Below are 22,119 nucleotides of genomic sequence, written 5' to 3'. Positions count from 1 at the left end.
ACCTCAATAATATTTAAGTTAGTCAGGTAAATGTATAAAATAAATAATGTTGTGGGGGACTTAATCTTTATATTTAATATTTTAACTTGTTGGACAAATTTGCATTGTTTATAATATTGTACTGTCTTAATCTTACTGTTCAAAAGTGTCCAGTAAATGAATCAAATATAAATGTACCTGACCAATATTTAAATGAGTAATTTAAATGTATGAAATAATATATGTTATTATGTGATATTGTGGGGTCTTAATGTAAATATTTTCATGCAAATTTGTACCATATTTAACATTGTACAGTAAGTAAATTATTAGAATAAACGGTTCACTTGAATAATATTTAAATTAGTGAGGTTAATTAATAAAGAAATAATATCGTCTTTAACTTGTTTTGTAAATTTGTAACATCAGTCTTATTGCTCGACCTCTGCTGAGTTTGATGCTGTATGTTATTTTATTGCCAGTTGATGTAAAGAAACAGCAGTACAGTTTATACAGTTTAAATAAACTTTATATACAGTTTACATATAGTTTATATATGAACAGTCACCTGCTGCACACAGATGTTTTAGTTCCTGTTCACCTGTCGTCAGTCAGCGTGTCACTCCTGGTATCCCTCCGCCCGCCGCTCAACTAGACCCGCCTCTGATGCTAACACCAGGCGGGGGGAGGAGCCAGGTAGCAGCCCGACTGACACGTAACAATCCTGCGTAAAAATTTAAGGAAGAAGCTGCATCTTTTTCTTAAGTTGACTCTGGATCCCAGTGGCTGAACTTCAGATTTGATGTACAGCTGAGTGTCCCGGACCAGAGGCCTGTTTGTCGGCGGACCGAAGCGGGACCGTGAGCCGAAGAGAGCCCGACGCTCAAAATGAGATTTTCACTGTTTATTTCTGTCCTGCGGTCGCTCGGCCCGGTGATTATCGGCGTTTCTCTGGGCTTCACGCTGAGTTTACTGAGCGTACACTGGACTGAAGAAGCGTGTTATCTAGACGAGGGTGAGGATGTGACTTCGGGTCAGGACGGACTCCTCAAAGGAGCCCGAAAACCAAACTCCATATCGACTGTCAACGAAGTGGAGTCGGAGGAGGATTTCGAGCCGAGGATAGTTCCATACAAACAAGTCCAACCGAGCGCCCCGAAGAAAGTTTTCAGGTGAGTGTGTGTTGAGTGTAACCGGCGGACACATTGACACGGCGCTCACACACTGCACGTCTGCTGGCTGTGTTAAATCCAGGTCATGTTATTATCGCCTCCAGAGCAGCAGGCCGCAGCTCATCCCCACTAAATGATCACTGATGATGATGAAACCAGCCTCTGTGTTGCTGCACTTTATGCCATGTGTTCAGGTTCCACTGGCTGTCAGGTTAAAGCAGCAAAATCATGAATAAACCTACTAAAACTCAGCTCAATGGCAGCTGTAACTGGGTTAAGTTCAGTCCCAGATGTCCAAATTTCCACACAAAGTCTGACCAAATGTGAAGTTTGCCCCACTTCCAGAGCAGAGCTGAGATTGACTGCATATTTTTACTGCTACAGTCTGCCCACACTTACAGTTTCTATGCAAACTCGGCAAACCTTTCCAAGATTTCCTGGATAGAGACCTTGTCTGAGTGTTTGCCCTCACACCCCAAGGTGGCTGAATTTCATTGCAGTTCCACGAAAGAGTCTTTACCCCAGAGAAGTTCTGCTGAAGGTTTCAGAGGCATGAGCAGCCCATGTTTAATAGGCATCGTGTGCCATCCAGTGGTTTGCTCAGTAATTGGTAGCTGCATCTAATGATTTTTTTCTTTCATTATTGAATTATCCCCAGCCTGTGTGCCTGATGTGTTCTGACGTCCTGTTTGTCCATCTGACAGTCAACAATTCCAATTATATTTGATTTGCTGTCATACACGACAACGAAAAGAGGCAGATCCTCATGTCTGAGATGTTGGGATCTGTACATGTTTTGCATTTTATTTGAAAAAATGTTGCTGATAATGTTTTTTTTTCATTGTCTTCCAGATTAGTCACCAATAGTCGCAGCCCTAATGTGGGGTGTTATTGATGCAATGTAGAAAATAACAAGGAAATAAAGGTTCAGTTGATTTCTGCTTAGAGGTGAATCACTGCAAGTTCTTGCATGTTTACTTTTCCAAAGAGCTTGTGGTTTTTCTTGTTAGTCTGTGGGTCTGGATATTTCAATCATCCAACGCTGGGATTGGGAACTTGATGGACAGAATCATGGTTTTACTGTTGTTATACAGCAGGGGTGTCAAACATATGGCCCGTGGGCCAAAACCAGCCCACCGAAGGGCCACATCCAGGGTGGGACGACTGTGCAAAGTATAAAAAATTATGGAGAAATCATCATTTGCTAATTGTATATTTGTAAAACCCTAAATTTAAAATGATTTCTAGACCTTGACAAGTTGTTCTGATCATAAAGTAAAATACTTTATTGTTCTGATACCTCTAACTAAATGTTTTGTACTTTTAAGATCCACTGTGTAAAGGATAAACTGAGACATAATATTGTTGAAATTTAACTTATTTTTCATAAGAAATTTCGTGTAACATCAATTTAGAGAATTGGAGGTTTTCCTACTATTTCTCTTAGTGTCATTTTTTTAATGCACACCAGCATTTATTCAGCAGCTGTTTGACTTCTTTTTCAGGGCTAAGTATATAAGCACGGAGCTGGGGATGCGAGAGCGTCTGTTCGTCGGGGTCCTGACATCCAAAAACACCATTAACACTCTAGGGGTCGCTGTCAATCGCACCATTAGTCATCACCTGGACACAGTGATCTTCTTCACCGGCTCGCGGAACCGCAAAGTCCCGCATGGCATGTTTGTGGTTTCGCACGGAGATGAGAGGCAGATATGGAACATGTTTCAGACCATTAAATACATTTTAGAGCATTACATCAACGAATACGACTGGTTCTACTTCGTCCAAGACGACGCCTACACGGAAGCCGACAGGGTCAAAGCCCTGGTGGAACATCTGAGCATGGATCGGGAACTTTACATGGGCAGTCCTGAGGAGTTCATCGGCGGGGAGATGGAAGGGAAGTACTGCTACGGTGGGTTTGGGTATCTTCTGTCGCGAAGTTTGCTTCTGCGACTCCAGCCTTTCCTGGAAAACTGCAGGAATGACATCCTGAGCGCCAGGCCTGACGAGTGGCTCGGAAGATGCATCATAGATTACACCAACAAGAACTGTGTCAGTGAGTATGAGGTAAGCTGAGTGTATTTTCTTTTCAGTAGTACGTACAGTAATGTTTCTCTGAAGGGAATAAAAGAAAGCAGTTTGTAGTTTAAACGATTGTTCTGCCACAAAGAAAAGCTGCTCGAAGACTCTTGAACAGCTGTGTGACAGGTTACAGAGGGGGTTCTCCTTTTCAGCAGAAAAACAAAACTGTCACCGTAGAAATCATGGGTTGCCCCTGGGACAACACTTAAAACTGACAGACAGCTATATAAAACTGTAATTACCATGCTAGCACAGAGATGGTATTTATATTACAGAGTAGATTGCTAATACCCTTTAGCCTAGCGTTTTTTTTTTCCATAACTCCAGCAGCGATGTGGAATAGGTAAATAGGCGAAGAGAGCACAGCTGAAGGTTCAGCTTAGGTTCAATGGTGTGAAAATCCCCTGTGGGTCAACATGCTCTGCTCCTCTAATGTCATTAACATTTAAGGTCAAACAAGCCATGTCACAGTGCCCTTTCAGGCGATTGTTTGTGTGCTTCAGCACCGGTTGCTGTAACCATACTGAAGCTGGAAATTCGCTGTTAAAGAAAAATCCTCTTGATCATTCAGACAAAATGTACTGGACATGCCTGGATTTTAATGTTGCGAAATAGATTTGAAAATGTTTTTGCTTCCATTTTCTCTTCCTTGGCCTTGACCCTAAGCAGGAAACCATCTTGTTGCACAGCCAAGAGAGAGTTCCATGGCTAACTAAAGTGCTCTGAGCCATAAGAGCTCCAGCAGAGCCTCCGAGATAAGGGAGAGAGGCAGGGGGAAGTTAAAAGGCCTGGTATGGGTGAAGAAAACAGCTTGAACACAGAGCCAGACATCCATTTTTCTCAGCTAAGAGAGAACACTGATGACAATTAGCCACGGACAATGCTTCGCTAAGTGAACAGCGACAGGGCCGTAAGCTGTTGGCAAACATTTGCAACAGAGTGGTCACACTGCTCAGTTAAGCATTCTTGTTCTTTTAATAGCTTGATCAGATTGGATTCACTTTTTTTAAATCACTCAAGCTACTTAGGTAGTTACTCTGTTTTCAGCTTAAATGGCTGCCGCTGCAAATGGGATTCTGTCACTTGTATTACTGGTTTCACCTTTAAATTCTGAACTTATAAGCCTTTTGTTTCCTTCCTACTAAAGTGGCAATAATTCAGTGGTGAATTCAAGTAATATAAAGTGTATTTTAAATGTCCTGGTACCAGACCAAACACAATCCTTAAAAATGGCCAAAACGTTCGCAATAAATGTCTGGAATTGTATAATCATAGCATTTTATTGTTACAAAATGTATCTCCGTCTTCATTTCACTGTGCAATTGTGGTCAAAACCAGCCTGTTTGCCATGGAGATGTGCCAAAGATGCTGTCTAGATGGTATGTAATGTTTGTTTGAGTGGAAGCAGCGCAGAATACTAGCTGAGCTTGGAATAACATTAGGCATGTTTCTGTCATGCCATCACGCCTCATGAAAAGGTCTCTGTGTTTCTTTTCAGGGACTTAAGTACCACCATTATGAGTTGGGAAAAAATTCTGATCCAAGTAAAGAGCAGAGTGAACAGTTTAAGAATGCTCTGACCGTCCATCCAGTGTCTGACCCTGAACAGATGTACCGGCTGCACAGACACTTCACAGAGATTGAACTCCAGAAGACTTACGATGAGATTGCTAAGCTGCAGGTAAGCTGATTTTCAAGTGTCACAAATCACCTGTGGATCAGTCAAAAATAAAACCCTGACTTCTCTCTCTTTGCTTCTATTATTGGCACCAAATACCACAATTTAGTGTTGTGCTAATTGTATAAACGGTCAGTTGGCATGCATAGATCTGAATGCTTGTCATGTTTCCACAGGCAGAGATAAAGAATGTGAGTGTGGTTGCTTTTGAAGGCAACCGAAGCGCCCAGTGGCCAGTGGGGATCAATCCACCGTTTGAGCCGAAGTCTCGGTTTGAGGTTCTGAAGTGGGAATACTTTACAGAGGAGGAGATTTATTCGTGCATCGATGGCTCTCCCAAGTGTGAGCTGCGAGGCATTGACCGCATGGACGTAGCTGATGTCATTGACACAGCCATAGCGGAGCTGAACAAGAAGTACATGCCCACCTTACACCTGAAGAAGCAGCAGCTGATTAATGGCTACAGGCGCTTCGACCCCATCAGGGGCATGGAGTATACCTTAGACCTTCAGCTGGAAGTTGTTAATCAGAAAGGTCACAGCCGTTCCATCACTAAGAGGGTTCACCTTGTGCGACCTTTGAGCCGCATAGAGATCATTCCCATGCCCTACGTCACCGAAGCTACAAGGGTTCACATCATTATACCTCTTACGCTGCAAGACCGGAACTTTGTCAATCACTTCCTGGAAGTCTTTGCCTCAAACGCCTTTGAGACCAACGAAAACGCTATCTTAACGTTCTTGTTCATTTATGATCCAGTGGAGGCGCAGCAAGTTAACCAGAATGATATATTTGCCAGTGTGAAGGCTCAGATAAATGCGTATGAACGGAAATACTCTACAGTAAAAATCCCGTGGATAAGTGTGAAGACGGAAACTCCATCCCAGATCAAATTCATGGACATCATCTCAAAGAAACACCCAGTCGACACCCTGTTCTTCTTGGCTAAAATCACCACAAACATGAATTCAGAGTTCCTGAACCGCTGTCGCATGAATTCCATAAACAACTGGCAGGTTTTCTTCCCCATCCACTTCCAGGAGTTCAACCCCGATGTGGCCTATCACAACCAGCCACGTCCAGCCACAGTGGATCTGGTCAAGGACGCTGGCCACTTTGACCGCAGGTCATTTGAGGAATCCTGCTTTTACAACTCGGACTACATGACGACACGCACTCGAATGGTGGCGGACGTCCAGGAGAACGAGGAGATTCTAGAGAGCCTGGATATCTATGACATGTTCGTAAAGTATTCAGGTCTGCATGTATTCAGAGCAGTAGAGCCAGCATTACATCAGCAATACCACTACCAAGACTGCAACCCAAGACTCAGCGAGGACATCTATCATAGATGTGTTCAGAGCAACTTGGAAGGCATTGGTTCACGCTCCCAGCTCGCCATGCTGCTGTTTGAGCAAGAACAAGGAAACAGCACTTGAAAATACCAGCGAAACCTCTGCTCCTGCAAGCGTTTAAATGGATGTTCAAAGATGTGTGTTTGTTGTAATAGCTTCTGGGTGCAAGCTAGAATTTGGGGAGAAAAGGAGCAACACATGTACTGCCACCCATACGTTAAACCTGACATTTTCCCCAAGTACAACCCATGTTTGGGGCTGTAGCTAAATACGGGACTCCACCTGACATTCTCTATCTTCCTGTGTGCATCAAGGGCTATTTGGTTTGCTTGAATTCTTAGCGAGTTTGGAAAAATGAATGCAGTACTTTCCTAGAGAAACCCTTTTACATAATACTTTTCCATACAGAAACAAAGGTTGGTGCTAGTCTGACAAATTTAGTAGAGAACAGAAGCTCACAGCAGCAGAGAGTTTTTGTTCTTGTGGTTGAAACGTCCACCACACAGGGCTCCGTACGTAACCCATTGGAGCTGGCATTCATTGGGAATTTATCCTTGGTTTGGTTCACAAACTCCTAGAAGAGGTACTTTGCGCTCTACAGTTTTGCATGCATTAGGCTTATTTGGGCTAATCTACTGCAGACAGCTGCTGATGGTTTTGTTTGGGGGAGGGTATGAAAACCAAATGAACCAAAACAATGAGTTGCAATTGACAAAAAAAAGAAGCTTTAGGGGGTTGCTGCTTTTCAGTGGAATCAAGGTACTAACAGCAGCAATGCATTTAAAGAATGTGCTTTGATTTAATGTTAATATCAAAGGTACTTTAATTTGGAGCTTCAGTGACTGGCTCTAATAGATTTACATTGGTATATTGCACTGCAGCCGGTTTGCCGGTTTGCATCTTTGTACATGTGCCTTGACACTGACTTTTCACACGTTAGCTGTATTGAAATTATCTTTGTATGGATGGGCAGTCCACCCTTGAGGTGACGCATATCAGATTATTTTCATTAGAGTTTAAATATTGTTACAGCATTAATACCCGTTTGAATGAATGGGAGATATTACCTCTCACTGTGGATTATGCCTGTTACAGCTGGGAGATATAAGTGGGGTCTTTGGTAATGTTACACTTTTTACAGGCGACTTTGAAATCATCCACAGACTGCACATGTGCCTCGAACCAGGGAAGAGTTTTCTGGACACTATCTGAAGGTCTCCATATGTACTAGATAAAGACGTGTGTGATCCAGTAGGCCAGAACTGTGTGTTCTAATTACTGAGTGTTTCTCTCCTTGAAACTTTTTGATGTTGCGAGGAAATTTACATGCAGGAGGCAAAGGAGAATAATGAATAATGGCAGGGAAAATCACCTTGTCTGAAGTGATTGCCCAGGTTTTTTTTTTCCAAGAGTCCTCCTTGAAGTAAGTGGTACTTATGCATAGAACTTAATTAGCTTAGAAATGATTGAAATTAAGAATGTATGAGACATTTTTCCACATCACCAAGTATAGAGAGTTTATATAACCTAAAAGCAAAATGTTTAGCTGTTCCAAAGTATGTTGGACTGTATTGTTAAAGATTTTCTAAGTCATTGAATGGTGTCATTGTCCTCCGTTTAGTGAGCTCAGTGGTAGGAATGGCTGCTTTCTCCCAGCTGTAGTAAAACCCTCTGGGAGGTCTTTTCTGCATCACTGAGAGGTAGTGGAGGTAGCGGTACTGGACACCAGAGAGTTATTAGTATATTCTAATGTGCAATACTACAGATAACACAGCTCGATAGACGTCCGCGGAGGACAGGACTTGGACTTCTCATTTCAAAGACATTTGCCTCAAATACAGCAGTGTGTGTATCAAAGTACTGTTTATGACTCATACTTTCTGTTTAATGCTAAGTGAATACACTGTAATTTCTCTTGACAAGACCTTTTATGTATTTTGCTGACACTAGACACTTTTTGTCATCAAATGTACTTTGAAATACATAAAATTAAGGCAAGTCCTCTTATTTATCTGCAATTGGATTTAATGCGTATGCTGGAAACACTACATCCACAGTGGTGGTCCTAAACAGTCTTTGCTGTGTTTTCTGCCATGTGAACACAAACCGTTGAGGTCAGGTTTTTGCTGAGTTTTTCATTCATTTTCTAACGCATCTCTTTCTTATTGAGAGCAGTCTTTCACTGTGACAGTGCACCAGCTGACGTGGTATGAATGTTCTTCGAAGAGTACGATGCTAATAACGCGCGGGATTGGAAAAATGAATCTTAACCACTGTGAAACATGGAGGGCTGAGATTACAGTATGAAGTTAATGTGGTGATCTGCGTTGTCTTTGCCTTCTGTAGACACGAGAAGCCTAAAATTATGGGAGCGGCAGATTAATCATCCTGTGTTGTTGAACACAGCCACCATTGCTGAGCGAAGGCTCTTAAGTATTTTGTCCATAATTTATTTATCTGTCATATCTCCTGAATTATGCAGATTCTAAATACTTCTGCACCAACTGAGGCTTTCTTGACATTCTCTGTACATGTATAAATATTTTATAGACACTATTTTTAAACCTTTTTTTTTTTAGCTTTATTTACATGGCAATTGATATTTTAATATTTGTGACCAAATCAAACATACGCTTTGTCTTTGTCTTTTAATGCTTTTGAAATTATGCCATGAAATCTGTGCTTTTTCACTCTCATTTTGAATCAAGTAATTAATTTAATTCATTCCGAAACACAGGTAATTACAAATTTTTGATTTGCATTGTTGTTTGGACCCATTGGTTTACATTGTTTTATACACATGGGTACTCGATAAAACCAAAGCAATACATTTTGTTGATGTTTGTCACATGTAATTGTGTCCTGTAATTCCTAATAAACTGTGAATTATAATTTTTAAATAAAGAATATTTGGAAATAATATTTTCTCTCGTTTAATGTCTGTGCTGTCGTGAAGTAACACGTTCTACAACAATCATTACGTCTCTGTATTGGAGCTACAACATCCAGTTTGTCCTTTAGGTGTCAGTAGAAGAACACATTTACATCCTGGACTTGTACTGACTGCTGGTTTCTATGTGCTGAGGACTGAGCAACTTTTAGAAAGCACATATATAATACAAAGAACGTGGTTTTAATTCAGACTCATTCACATTTGTAGTGTATTCTCAGTAGGACAGTTTTTAGTATTTCTGCCCATGTCAGACCCGAGGTATTCCTGATGTCTGGGTTGGGTAAAAACAGGGAAAACGTCGCAACCTTAATTACAGCTTTAGTTATTTCAGGGGTCTATATGCACTACCCTGAGGCATGCTGTAAAACCACATAACTACAGAGCAGCTGGGAGTTAATTGTAAGTCATTATTTTGTACTTCGTTTTACGTTCAATCCCAGGACTTTCTCCTCCCACGTGGGCGCACAGTTGTTTCAAGCCCTCCAGAAACTGATACTAGAAAAATATGTTTTGTTTTTTTTCCCACAAAGAACTAGCTTCACCTAGAGGCTATTTTAAGAGACAGAATTACACAATTTGCAAGAAGTTGGGAAAAGCCCTCAATTTTCCTGCCGAGATAACGGTGCTATATTATGAGTAGTCTTCCCAGAAGCATCCTTTGAGATGCTTTCCTGTAACCTTGTAAGACAAAAACCATGTCTCGACCAGGAAATGCTTTAAAAAGAAGGATGGAATCTGAGATATGTTTTGACTGCGTTGTAAAGGGAAAAAAATAGACAACATAGAGCGAATTCGGCTCTGGATTTAAGAGGCACTGGTTTTTATCTAAACTTTAATAGTCATTATATTTACCATATTTAACATTTAAAAAATGTGTTCTAACAGAGGAAATAATCACAAGATCACACTTCTGTACAAAATGTAAGCGCTCCTTGTTACTGCAGGGATGTGTCCATTTCCATTTCTGTCAGATATGGGATGAAATTACTCCGCATGAATTCCTGACAGCTCCTTGCATCACCCCGCACTTATATTTTTCTCTCGGGCCTCAGCTATGAAAATATTCAGCTGGGGAAAAAAAAAGGACAAAACGGCAGACATTCAAAACTTAACATCTGTGGCTGGTTGGATTACATTAATTTTTATGGATAATGCAATAAGCACACACAGGCTCAATGTCATGGAGCTATAAAAAGATCGGTTCAAAGAGCTGTGCGAGAAAGGAGCAAAGAGTAGTGGCTCGAAGAATCCCAGGAATGTGAGCTACATGTCGTCAAGCAGGGAAGTTGTCCCATCTGCTACAGTACAGACCTGCTGCCCACTGCGCAGTCCTGTGGCACCTCACACCGACTGCTGCCGTAAAATCAGCTCTTTATGTTTGACATATTTGTGTTTCTAAATGCTTTTGGATGCTAAATGAACCTGGCTGTGTTTTACAGTGCAGCTAAACATTCATCTTCAGGACAAAAAAAAAAGTCTTCCCACATCAACTCCCGGCTCCAGCATTCAAACAAAACTCCGCGATGATAATGCAGCCCTGTATTCATCTCAACACACCAGCTCCTGTGTGACTTCTCTGAGGATAGCTACAATTATTGATGACAGAGGAGAAGATTGTTATGCATAGCCTGTACAGGATGCCATCAGAGACTGTGATTGGGAACCTTTTGAAAATGTCAAAGTGACACATGATTATGAATATTAAACAGCCATGTATAGCCCATGATTACTTGAAAGGAGGAGGGGATCTGACAGATGGAGACTGTGGAATCTCGTCGTGAGCCAAAGTGATGTATGGCAATATTGCAGCAACAGAATACACCAATCAAATTAACAGATAAAATTATGCTGTCGTTTGTTAACATGAAATCCCTTAATGTGACATATTTTTTTAAAAAAAGAAGAAAAACGTCTCACATATATGTGAAGTGTGGATTGTCTGCCACCTTTTTGTGCAGTAACTTTAGAATTAATCTAGCAACTTTTGTTCACACTTTGCCACCAAAACATGATGCCTGACGTCTGTTTTGACACATACAAATCCAAACTGCAGCATGATAGCACATAATCTCCTAACAGGCTCAATCAAGATGGAAGATTTGTGATACAGCACATGGCACAACCGAATATGGATCATGTTTGGTTAACAGTTATGCTGCAATTAGATTACCATGTTCCAGTGTGTGAATGGATGACTGGACAAAAATGATCACATCACAAATCAATTAGAAATGAAAATGCACCCATAAAGCATTTAAATCATGCATCATTCCTAAATACTTCCCGTAATAAATGAACATGAACAATGAGTTGTAGACAATGCAAGTCTGACTTCTGAGAGAAGTCAAAAAAAAAGTAAGAAAGATGGAAACTGCAACATGAAGCCCAAAGAACTCACACACAAAGATTGGTGTCAAGTCAAGCTGAGCTAAATATTTTTTCCCAGCTAGTAGAGATCCAGCTGACAGTTACTTGGGCAGCCTTGTGTACATTTCTTTCCACTGCAGGAACTTAAGCGTAGCAATCAACAACAAAACATAACCTGCAGCGATTGATTTTTCTCCCCCCTTTACTGTTGCCTGCTTTTTTGGGGGGTGGGAGGGATGAGGTAGCTCTAAATAAATTTGGGCTCTGCTCAGGAGGTGATACTAAAAGCAAGTTCCAGGTACTTGTAGTGTTTGCTGAAGTGCGTTCGACTATGATCGATGCAGCAGATTTGCTGTCACGTCACAGCGAGGGTATCGAGCTGGAAAATGTTTGTTGGACAAATATGTCTGGGCTCTTATTGGGCAATTCAACCTTTAAAAACAAAAGACATGGCCTGACAGTGAAGGCAACGCATGAAGCAAGTGAAAAACTATAAACTGTAAGTGCAGGATCCCATTTTGGCTTGTGCCAGCTGAAAACTAACACCTGTAGCTGTGACTGTTGTCTCACACAGCTGCTTACAGAACTCTTCTACTATAAGCGTTATATAGTTATGTGACCTTGTGTAGTTATTAATAGTCTGATGGAAAAATACTGGGGATTGTATTTTGTCTCTTTCAGGCTCCTTAGATTCTGTGGGAATATGCAGCAGTCCTGATAAGAGAGAACTTAGTGTTACGTTCTCATGCAAGGTGGAAGAACAACATAGAGCTATCCTCCCATAACAGGATAAAGACAAGCTGTCCCAAACAGAGGCTACAGGCTATGGAGTAGAAATACTGACAGTCCTCTTTGCTCAGGGAGCTCCTCTCCCATAACCCTGTGCTGTGTGAGATTCTGCTGAATAAAGAGGCACCGACTTCAAGAGCCTCGTTTTGAGACTGTGATTCTTTTTCGTCACCCACTCAGTCCAAATGTCTATTTGTAATGGATGAGACAAGAGAAAACCTCAAAGCAAATCCTTATTTGTAAGTTGTTAAAGACCTTTTAAAAGAGCTTCATAAGTCCATGCAGTGGAAAAAGGTTGACAGTGACTAAGCTGACCTATGAAGTGACAAGTCTGATTCGGAGTCTTTATTTTTATTTTCACTTCCTCTTTACTAATTTGTGCTCTTAAAATTCGTGATGTCCTTGTCCTGCCCTTTTAAGCTTAAGTATACCAATAAGAATACATGAGCCGTCGTCTGTTTACGTTACAACTCTCTCTGTGTCTCCAGAGCTGGAATTAGTAGATAAAAACCTGACAACTGCAATAATACTCTCCCCGCTTTCTTTCTAAATATTCTGATTCTATTCTCCCCTTTTTTCCATGGATCAGCTCAACAGAGCTGTGTCAGTCTAATGTGCTCAGTCAAGTGTGCGAAAATGTTAAAGTGCGCATGCAAACACATAAATAAACACACACACACACATACTGATGTCGGGTCCACACAGTAAATAGCTGCTGCATTTTACAGTGGCTCTGGCCCACAGCAGAAGGAGATGACTTGGCGGAAAAAAAAAAAAATTCTGTCTGTTATTGCTTATGTCAGCTTAAAGTTTTGACGCTAACCAAAGAGAAGAGTGGATGGTGGGCGGAAATGGCTGGGAGAAAAAGAAAACTTCAAATACAGGCATGTCAAAGCTGAAAACATCATCCATATGCAAAGGATTTGTGTGTCATCTTGTACAAAGCAAGTACAAAAACAAGATGATGGAAACAATATTCACGATCCAAACAGTCCGTTCTTGTCACCTGGACAAACGTGTCGGTGTTTGGCAGTCTACCGTCTCTGCAGATTGTAAGTGTACAGTATTTGCTACAATCGTGATCGCTATTTTCATATAAAAATCTTTTCTAAAATGTATAAATAACTAAAATCAGTATTACATAAGTTATATATTAACTAAATATAAACAACAACCATTGAAACAGAACTTTTAGAACGTTCTCATTTTTAAGTTGGACTTTATGTACAAGTACAATGCTACTTTCTAACACCTTAACCACAAATCAGACAAAGTGAATCATGTGGAAAGATGCTGCTAGATCCTCTAAGCCAAGTTCATACATTTCAGCCTAAATAATTCCCCCTCATACTTTGGATGGTGCAACACGAATAACGTTTGCTTACTGAAGTATTGTCTTCTTGTATACAATATAGAACATATAGATAATAGTATCTCTTTAAATAATTACATAATGTATCGTGTGCGATGACTTGATATGGTACAGTGTGTTCTCCATGTAGAAGAAGGAGTAGTTGGAGGAGAAATATATGAAGGGATATAGACAGAAAGAAATCAGAGATGCTAGCTGAATAAATAAATCATATTTTCCCTTTTTTGGAAGTATAAACTGGATCAAGGTGACATGCAGTCCTCCTCTTGTTCCCATGTAGTGATCATGTACCAAAAGTTGGTCCTGAAATCACAGAGTGCCTGGAATCACAGAGTGAAACAGGGCAGAGTTGAGTGGGGTCCCGTCCAGAGAGAGCGAGAGAGAGAGATAAAGAGAGAGAAGAAGAAGAAGAAGAAGAAGCCGTGTCCGATTTGTGCCTACATACTGTACGTACAAGTGGTTTGTTAGCAGCACAAGTTTGGTGTTTGACTTTGGCTGTAGCTTTTCACTGGTGACAGCAAAGGAATGACAGAAATGCCACGGGTCTGCCGTTGATCTCAACACAGACGGCTCTTATCTTTTGTTGTCACCAGGACTGGAAACAATGGTTGGCTTTAGCAAGCGAAGTCCTCAAACACTCCGTGGTGTCCGGCGTGGTGGTGGTGGGGGTGAGGGTGGGGGAGAGGGTGAGGGTGGTGGTGATTGGGGAGAATCGTGTTGGCGTACGCTCCCTCTGGGTGACTCCGCGTCATGTCACTGGGCTCCTGTTGGAAACACAATGAGAGAGACAACTTTGAGATCACGCCCTGACAACATGTGACAATGTTTGGACAAAAATGTGCCGTGAACACTCGACCCTGTATCTACTGTACTTCACTCACACTTTACATGGACACTTCACTTGTGGTACTTTAAAATTGTAATTTTAACCCTTTGATGCGCAGTGTGGGTCAGGAGATTTCCATTTCCATTGGATTTGGGTCACTTTTGACCCATGTTGTGCATCTAAAGGTTAAGAAAAACAGTTTGAGGTGTACGCTTTTTTACTTTCTTTACAAGAGTGTGATGGACAGATCAATATCAGTCTCATGTCTGTGCACTAAAGGTTGGGGTTAGGTTAAATCACACTACCATGGACACACATATTTGTATTATTTTCGACATTGTAGATTAATACTTAAGATTAACACTTTTTTGTTGACAACATAATTCCATATGTATTCTTTTATAGTTGTACAGTGTCTTCAGTAGTCTTCATTATTAATCGACAATACATAAAATAATGAAATAAAAAGCATTAAAAGAGAAGGAGGGTGCAAACATTTGAGTGTCAGTCTACATTTCAGCACTGTGTACATTTTTAAACTATATGGTGATCTCTTATCTAACAAAAATCCAGGTTAGCTTGAATGTATTTCCAAATAAAAATGGCTAATAAATGTTCTTACACTGGGGTTTCTGCCTCTATCTTAAATTAATTCTGTGTCCACTGATGAGCTCAAAAGTGAAATTTTTTTACCACTTTCTGTGGTTTTTGTATGTATTATAGAATTAGGACACTATTAGAGTTAGATATAAGATAAGAAGTCTATGTTCAGAATTACAGTAACGGATCTGAGCTCTAGGGGAGGATGTGCTTGGCACGGTGATAAAAACTAATTAGAAACATTGAACTTCTTCATTATTTTAGTAGTGGAAACATATTCATTTGCTTCTCTCTTACTTATTCCTCTGTTGTTTTGTAATGTTGTTCCACCGCCGCAGGGTAAGTTGTACACTCAGCATGAAAACAGTGTATGTATTATTTGTTACAGTTCAGTGTGTGCTGTACCTTTGCTTTCATTTCCTCGAGACCCACTGTTGCAACAGTGCTGGTCTGCTGCTTGTTCTTCTTCTCCTCTTTCTGCGGCCTCAGCAGACGCTGTAGCCGGTGCTTGATGACCTGATTTCACCGAGACCACGGCAGCAGAGAGGGTGAAAGAGCAGAGATGAGGGAGGGAGACATGAGATGCAGCACTGTGAAGAGTTCATCCAACATGATGTCTGCGTTACAGTCCCTCCCTCTGATTTTGCTTTATTCATACATGTTTGGCAGTCAGCAGGCAGCTGGCTATGGGGCTTAAAGGGGATACAGATGAGGCAGGAGTTCATTTCATGATCAGCGTTAGTAGCATGTCCTCTGCTCAGGCCAGAGCGGATATTAGTTTCTCTTGCCTGGGAATCAAATAAAACTTCTCACATGCATAATAAGTGATAACATTCGCACTGCCAGTCCTGTCGTCAGATTTCCTGATGATAATGTGTGGGAAGAACACTGAGGAATACCAACATGCTCAGTGGAAACATTGGCAAATAAAAAACAATACTTTGTAAATACTGGGGGAAATTAAAGCAAACAAAGGAGCACTAATGTGTTTTGTAAATAGTGACTCTTGCTTGCAACAGAGTTCTTTCTGAAATCCAGCAGGACAATGGCTGTTAATTATTGCTAATTATACCACAGATACTGCAGGTCTGATTTCATGTTGCGTGGGCTTGAATGAACACTGTACCTCATAGATGTAATCCAGTATTTCTAAGACTGTCAGGATGCTCGCTCCGATGAATAAGCCCATCTGTCCACCGATGTCACCTGAAAACAAAGAACTTAACTACTTAACAAGAGCCACAGTGGACACAAGAACAAAGCTGTTCCTATTTTCTGCTAATGGCAACTATAAAAAGCGCTTCCACTCTGCTCCAGCAAGCCTATATAACATTGAGAAAATAGGGAGAAAACGGACACAAATCTTACCTAATAAACCTGCAACATCGTACGCTTTCTTCTGCTCAATTGTTTCATAGTTCAGGGCTTCAAAGAAGATATCCAAGACTAGGAAGTTGTCTCTGGGAAAAAACAAACTAAGTGTAAATGGTATAAAAGACAAATATACTTGTGCTGTTTCATAATTCACTACAAATATAATTTGAAAAAAAACAACAACAACAAAACAACATGTCAAGTGATCTTTATGCTCACTGAAACTGTCATGACAGCATTGTCAGGCCAACAGTGCTTTACACAGATCTAACCAGCGATTGTGAGATAATGAGGTGTTGCAGGGTTTAACTGAGATGAGCAGAACATGCGCTGACAGCCTGCTTAGTCACTGCCATGTCCCCGATCTCTCTGGATTTAGAAAGCCTGGTAATATTAAATGCGGTGAGGCAGCATGTGCTCTTTGGTTTAGGCGTATTTACCCTCCGCTACATCCCTGATGATTAGGCACTGAGAGGAATTACAGTATAAGCACATTAGTTACTGCACTGAACTCGCTATGATCGAAATATTAGCAAATGTCCCATAAAACTTATTGCAGAACAGCATCAAACGCTGGTAGAAGGCGTTATGTTCACTACACCAGAAGAAACAACATCCAAACACAGTTTACTTGCTTTTATCTAGAGCTTTCCCAAAAATGACATTATATCATCCTCCTGTTACTAATATATTTAATGAAGTTAATCATTATCAAGATGTTTGATTTTAATGGACCATTACCCAACAGAAAGACTAGAGGAGCCCGCAAGGAATAGTAAATGATCTAAACAGCAGCAATAAACTTAGAATCTCAAACACAACACAAATAATAATTACAATTGGAACATTAATTAAAAAAATGATGCATACATTCTGACAATCTGTTTCCAATTAGCAGTTAAAATATAAAGTGATGCCTGCGTGAAAATCAAATAGACTTTTGTTTGTATTTGTGGTTGTGTTGGTGAGAACAGACTGGAGGTCATAGTTTATGGCCCTTTTACTGAGCACCACATCACTGCTCATAAGTGAGTTAAGTCTTGCTCAAGGTTCTCCGTCGTACCTGATGTAGTCCTCCGACTTGTCGTATTTCCTGGACAGATAGCGAGCCGAGCCTTTGCTGGGAATTTTGACCATGGAGAGCTCTTTACCGTAGCGGGTGAGATTACAGGGAGTCTCGCATGGACAGGTGTCCCCACTGTTCTTCTGTAGCTGTGCTGCACCACAATTGCAGTGCCGGGGGGTTTAACAGATACAGACCGGGTCAGTTACAGAGCTGGTTTCACTTTAGCAGAAAACCATACATGATACTAGACAGAACGCAGACACAAAAAGGACTGTAACACTGAACTTAGATTCATAATTGGCCTTGTATGCAACTTTTCCTTTTATATTATTCATTTTCATTTGAGTAATTGTGAAACTAAAGACACTGATTGATGCAGCTTCAATGCTGTCTGTTGAAATACAGTCTACAAAAGAAGTGAGTAAACCCCTGTGCAATATCACAATTGCACTATTTCGAGGTTAAACAAGGATAAATTAAAAATTCTGGTTCCACATTAGGAATCTAATGCAACTAATTTCAATACACTTTGACAACTGATGTTTAAATATTTTCTTTTTTTTCCACTACTCTGTATGTACACCTTTACTGATGATGACAGACTCAGTCCTACTCGACATGCAGGATACCAGTGTTGCACAAATTTCTGGACATTTCTGTCATTCTTCAGAGAACGTTTTTACAGTGGGTCTTTGCTGGAGGGGTTGTGCTGCTCTGCCTTTCTCTTTAAAACACCTCAAAGGTTTTCTGTGAGACTCAAGTCAGGAAACATACTTGGGCAAGTTGTAGTTTTAACTTTCTTTTTCAGAAACTGTGATTTTGGCAGTGTGCTTTGGATCACTATCATGCTGGAATACTCCTCTTCTGCCAAGCTTCTGCACACTGGGAGTCATGTTGTCAGATAGTATTCTGGTGTATCCACAGGCAATCATGTTGCCATATAGGAACGTCGTCACCTCAACACCTTTTTGTGCTCATGCAGCCTCACATCACCACACTCCCACCTCTGTGCTTCACTGTCGGGACTATGCATTCATTGTGGTAGTCCTGGCCGGGTTAATGCCAAACATGCTGGAGTCTACAATAGCTGAACAAATTCATCTTGCTTTCAGAATTTCTCAGGCTTTGCTTCATGCCTTTTAACAAAGCTTAGCCTTGCAGTTTTGTACTGAGCAGCAAGGAATTTTTTCTTGGATGGCGTCCATAGAGGTTGACATTAAGCACTGTCCTTCTCACTGTCTGAGCTCTCACAGAAACTTTGATTTCCATAGATAACACTGTGCCAAGTCTAAAGTACTTGCTTGTCTGTTTATCAGAGCCAGACTGTACAAGAAGAGTACTGTCTGTGGCATCTTTTTTTTAGGAGGAAGCCAATATCTCTCTGATGAATGGTACTACAGCTTAATCTATTCGTCCTGATTACTGCTGAAGCTGTGTTTCAGCTGATTTTTAGTTAATCACTGATCTTTCTGTATCCTTTTCCTTCTTTGCGAGGACTCGCAATCAGATTTTTCCAATCCTCTGACTTTTCCTTTCCATCTGGAGTCATCAGGCATATGAGCAGATTAGATACAGTTAAAGTTCTGTTGTTCATTTTAGAACAATTTTCATGTGGTTAGGGTAATTGGGAAGTTTTGTTCCAGTTATTACAGGTCCTTTAACTTGTCTGGTAGTGATCACAGATGTATTTACTTCTATTTTTGTCACTGACTTTCCACTTTGGGGCCTTTCTTTCCTAAATGTTTAAAGTTTTTGTTTGTTCATAAGAAGAAATCCTCTATTTGCTAAGAAACCTCCTTGTATTGAAAGTTGATACGGATTTGAATGATTTGACTGTTTTAAGATTTCAGTGATATTCCACAGGGATGTAATCACTTCTGTTGTATTCTGTAGTTTATACTGCAATTACAGAAAAGATGCGTTTCTAATCAGCTGGTTCCAGATGCTTCAAAAGTAGATCCAGTCAACATTTCAGCCATTTTTTTCAAATGAATGAGGAAGCTACACACTGCAGGTAACCACAGCAACTTATGAACACATTGTGGTAGATGGTAAATCTCATGAAGATGATTTAAATAGATCTATTTTAAGTGACAATTGTATGAGAACAAATGTACACAGTTACACTACTGTTCAAATGTTTTGGGGTCACCCAGGCAATTTCATGTTTCCCATGAAAACTCACACTTTTATTCATCTGCTAACATAATTGCACAAGGGTTTTCTAATCTTCAATTAGCCTTTCAGTATGATTAGCTAGAACACAGGAGTGATGGCTGCTGGAAATGTTCCTCTGTACCCCTATGTAGATATTCCATTAAAAATCAGCCGTTTAGTCATTCACCACATTAACAACATCTTGACTGTATTTCTGATAAACCTAATGTTAGCTTCATTGAAAGTAGCGTTTGCGCCGATTTAGTAAAATATACATAGATATACGAGTTAATACAGAAGAATGAGCCTTTAGTTGTGTTGCTTTTTCATTACAGTTTGTGTGTAAATTATGTTACTCCTCGTAGTTGATGTTTGCTCCAGCTGTTCTTGTAATTTTGATTGAACAAATTCATTACAGCCTTAAAAGTAAATCTAGAATCAATAGCTTACAAACTGTGCAATACTTTCCAGTTCATGTTAAGTTTTTATAACCTTCTCTAGCAGTGGGTGCTTCTATATTAGAAACATATCATATGAAATAACAGACCAGCAACAATCAGCATCTTAATGAAGTGATGTATTAATCTAACCGTACTATTATAGCTATAGGGACTGTGTTAGCAGTAATTCTGTGTCAACATTTGCTCACTGGTGAAGTACAGTAAAGTGCTATAGAGGACTTTGGCACGTTACACCCAATTAACATGTAGGCACCAATTGCTTGCACATTAACAAATATATATATTTATAATCCTTAAACAACACAACACTCACGGGAGAGTAAATAGCTTCTCCCAATCTCTCCTTTTAAATTCCACATGCATTCATTCCAGACAAAAACGGGCAGAGTGAGCACTGGAAGCAGTAATTATAATTTGATGATTTATGTATTTTATAACTCCAACAATTTGGGTATTTGTATGCAGGAGCATGATGGCATATATTCTCTGCCAGATACGAGAACAAAACACCTCTACAATACAAATATATAAATTATATTTTAATATATTACCTTTCATGGAGGGCGAATCTATTCACACCATTTGATTCAGGAATATGACCCACATGAATATGCGCCATTCATGTAAGATATATCTAAGATTTCATTCAGCCATATTTTAAACAGGGTGGAAATTCAGTAAAGAGAGACATAATTAAATTTCAGGCTTATTCAGCTGAGAAATGATAATTGTACTTTTATGTCTGTCATGCCAATAAAAAACTGTATCTTCTTTTTTTCCACTGGAATGCCTTTGAAGTCAAGGTTCAGTAACGCTATCTGCTCTGTGAGGGGAGTGAGGTCAGAGTCAAGGCTGAGGGTGGGGGATGCAGATACGCAGGAATGAAGTGCAGGTTTAATATTAACAGTTCAACAATGGAAGCAGCAGAGCCATCAAGCTCTAAAGTGACTAAATCACAATGAAGAAAAGCCATTTCAAAATATCCAGTCTACCTGCAGGTATTTGTATAACAGAAAGAAAAAAAAAATCCTTATCATATTTACTGATTGTGTTTCCATTTCCCTTTGGGGGAGTCTATTGTAATGAGAAAAGAAAGGAAGGAAGATTGTTTCTTACCAAGTGCTTTGTCAACACAGTTGACTTTACTGGGAGGGCAGATATCTGCAGTTCCTGGAAAGGAGAGCAGAAAATGAGTCTGATCAATCAGAAACAAAATGATCAGTGACCCGTGTCTGCTGCAATGAGGAAGCGAGGCTGTGAACAACACTCCACAGCTTATCATTCATCTCCAAATGAAGGCAGGCACACAGAGGATGACTTCCATCCACACAGCCTGGGCCATCTTGGACGTCTGTCCTTGATTGCACTGAGAAATGGAGCATGCTGGCTCCACCCGTGAGGCATATTTAGAAAGTCTTTAAAAAACAATCAATGAGTCACTTCCTTGCAGACAAACATACTGCCTGGGCCATTAATGACAGGTATTCATCAGCAGCACAATTAATTTGTTTGTCTGTCTGTGAAATGTTCATGGGGTTAATGTTTTGTGGAAGTCTCCGTCCCAGTCGCTCAGAAATGTTAATTATTACACAGCAAACTTGTGTCTGATCACACCATCAGTTGATTCTCATCACAGTAAGATTTTTTTTTAAACTTTTCAAACAGTGATTTCAAGAAGCCATTACTAAACAGTATATATTATTTAACACATTCTTTAAATTTCACTATATATATATATATATATATATATATATATATATATACATATATTTTGTCTTAAAATTCTGAGTGTAGAGACAAAAGCTGTGCAGTGTTTCTGTCTGCTGTCCACACATCAAGAACAAGAACAAGTTAATAGCTTTTTTGGGTGGTCATCCAAATATAG

At 40.1% G+C, this 22,119-nt stretch overlaps 2 protein-coding genes across 3 annotated transcripts in view; one reads left to right on the top strand and one right to left on the bottom strand.

The window, feature by feature from the left end:
• Positions 1-187: 187 nt before the first annotated feature.
• Positions 188-9,189, top strand: chpfa (chondroitin polymerizing factor a). Its single transcript, XM_022215797.2, has 4 exons — positions 188-1,151; positions 2,657-3,221; positions 4,735-4,917; positions 5,091-9,189. Exons 1-4 carry the CDS (start codon positions 868-870, stop codon positions 6,351-6,353), a joined length of 2,295 nt encoding a protein of 764 aa, XP_022071489.1. The 5' UTR covers positions 188-867; the 3' UTR covers positions 6,354-9,189.
• An 848-nt stretch (positions 9,190-10,037) lies between these two features.
• The window catches only part of asic4a (acid-sensing (proton-gated) ion channel family member 4a), an 87,973-nt gene continuing 75,891 nt past the window's right edge, over positions 10,038-22,119 (bottom strand). For both annotated transcript variants that reach the window (XM_051958827.1, XM_051958828.1), the window contains exons 5-10: positions 21,351-21,404; positions 17,614-17,767; positions 16,545-16,636; positions 16,303-16,382; positions 15,582-15,692; positions 10,038-14,514 (exon numbers count right to left, since the gene is read on the bottom strand). In XM_051958827.1, the coding sequence (XP_051814787.1) occupies positions 14,365-14,514; positions 15,582-15,692; positions 16,303-16,382; positions 16,545-16,636; positions 17,614-17,767; positions 21,351-21,404 (641 nt within the window). In that variant the 3' untranslated portion in view covers positions 10,038-14,364. The remainder of the gene's footprint in view (positions 14,515-15,581; positions 15,693-16,302; positions 16,383-16,544; positions 16,637-17,613; positions 17,768-21,350; positions 21,405-22,119) is intronic.

This window comes from Acanthochromis polyacanthus, chromosome 14 (assembly GCF_021347895.1).
Source record: "Acanthochromis polyacanthus isolate Apoly-LR-REF ecotype Palm Island chromosome 14, KAUST_Apoly_ChrSc, whole genome shotgun sequence".
In the NCBI taxonomy this organism is placed as follows: Eukaryota; Metazoa; Chordata; class Actinopteri; family Pomacentridae; genus Acanthochromis; species Acanthochromis polyacanthus.
This window is presented reverse-complemented; position numbering and strand designations above follow the sequence as displayed.

Bases quoted from the DNA above. Each gene is read 5' to 3' on its own strand.
- chpfa (XM_022215797.2), top strand. From the start codon at position 868: ATGAGATTTTCACTGTTTATTTCTGTCCTGCGGTCGCTCGGCCCGGTG. The intron at 3,222-4,734 runs GTAAGCTGAGTG...GTTTCTTTTCAG, and splicing joins ACTGTGTCAGTGAGTATGAG to GGACTTAAGTACCACCATTA. The intron at 4,918-5,090 runs GTAAGCTGATTT...ATGTTTCCACAG, and splicing joins ATGAGATTGCTAAGCTGCAG to GCAGAGATAAAGAATGTGAG.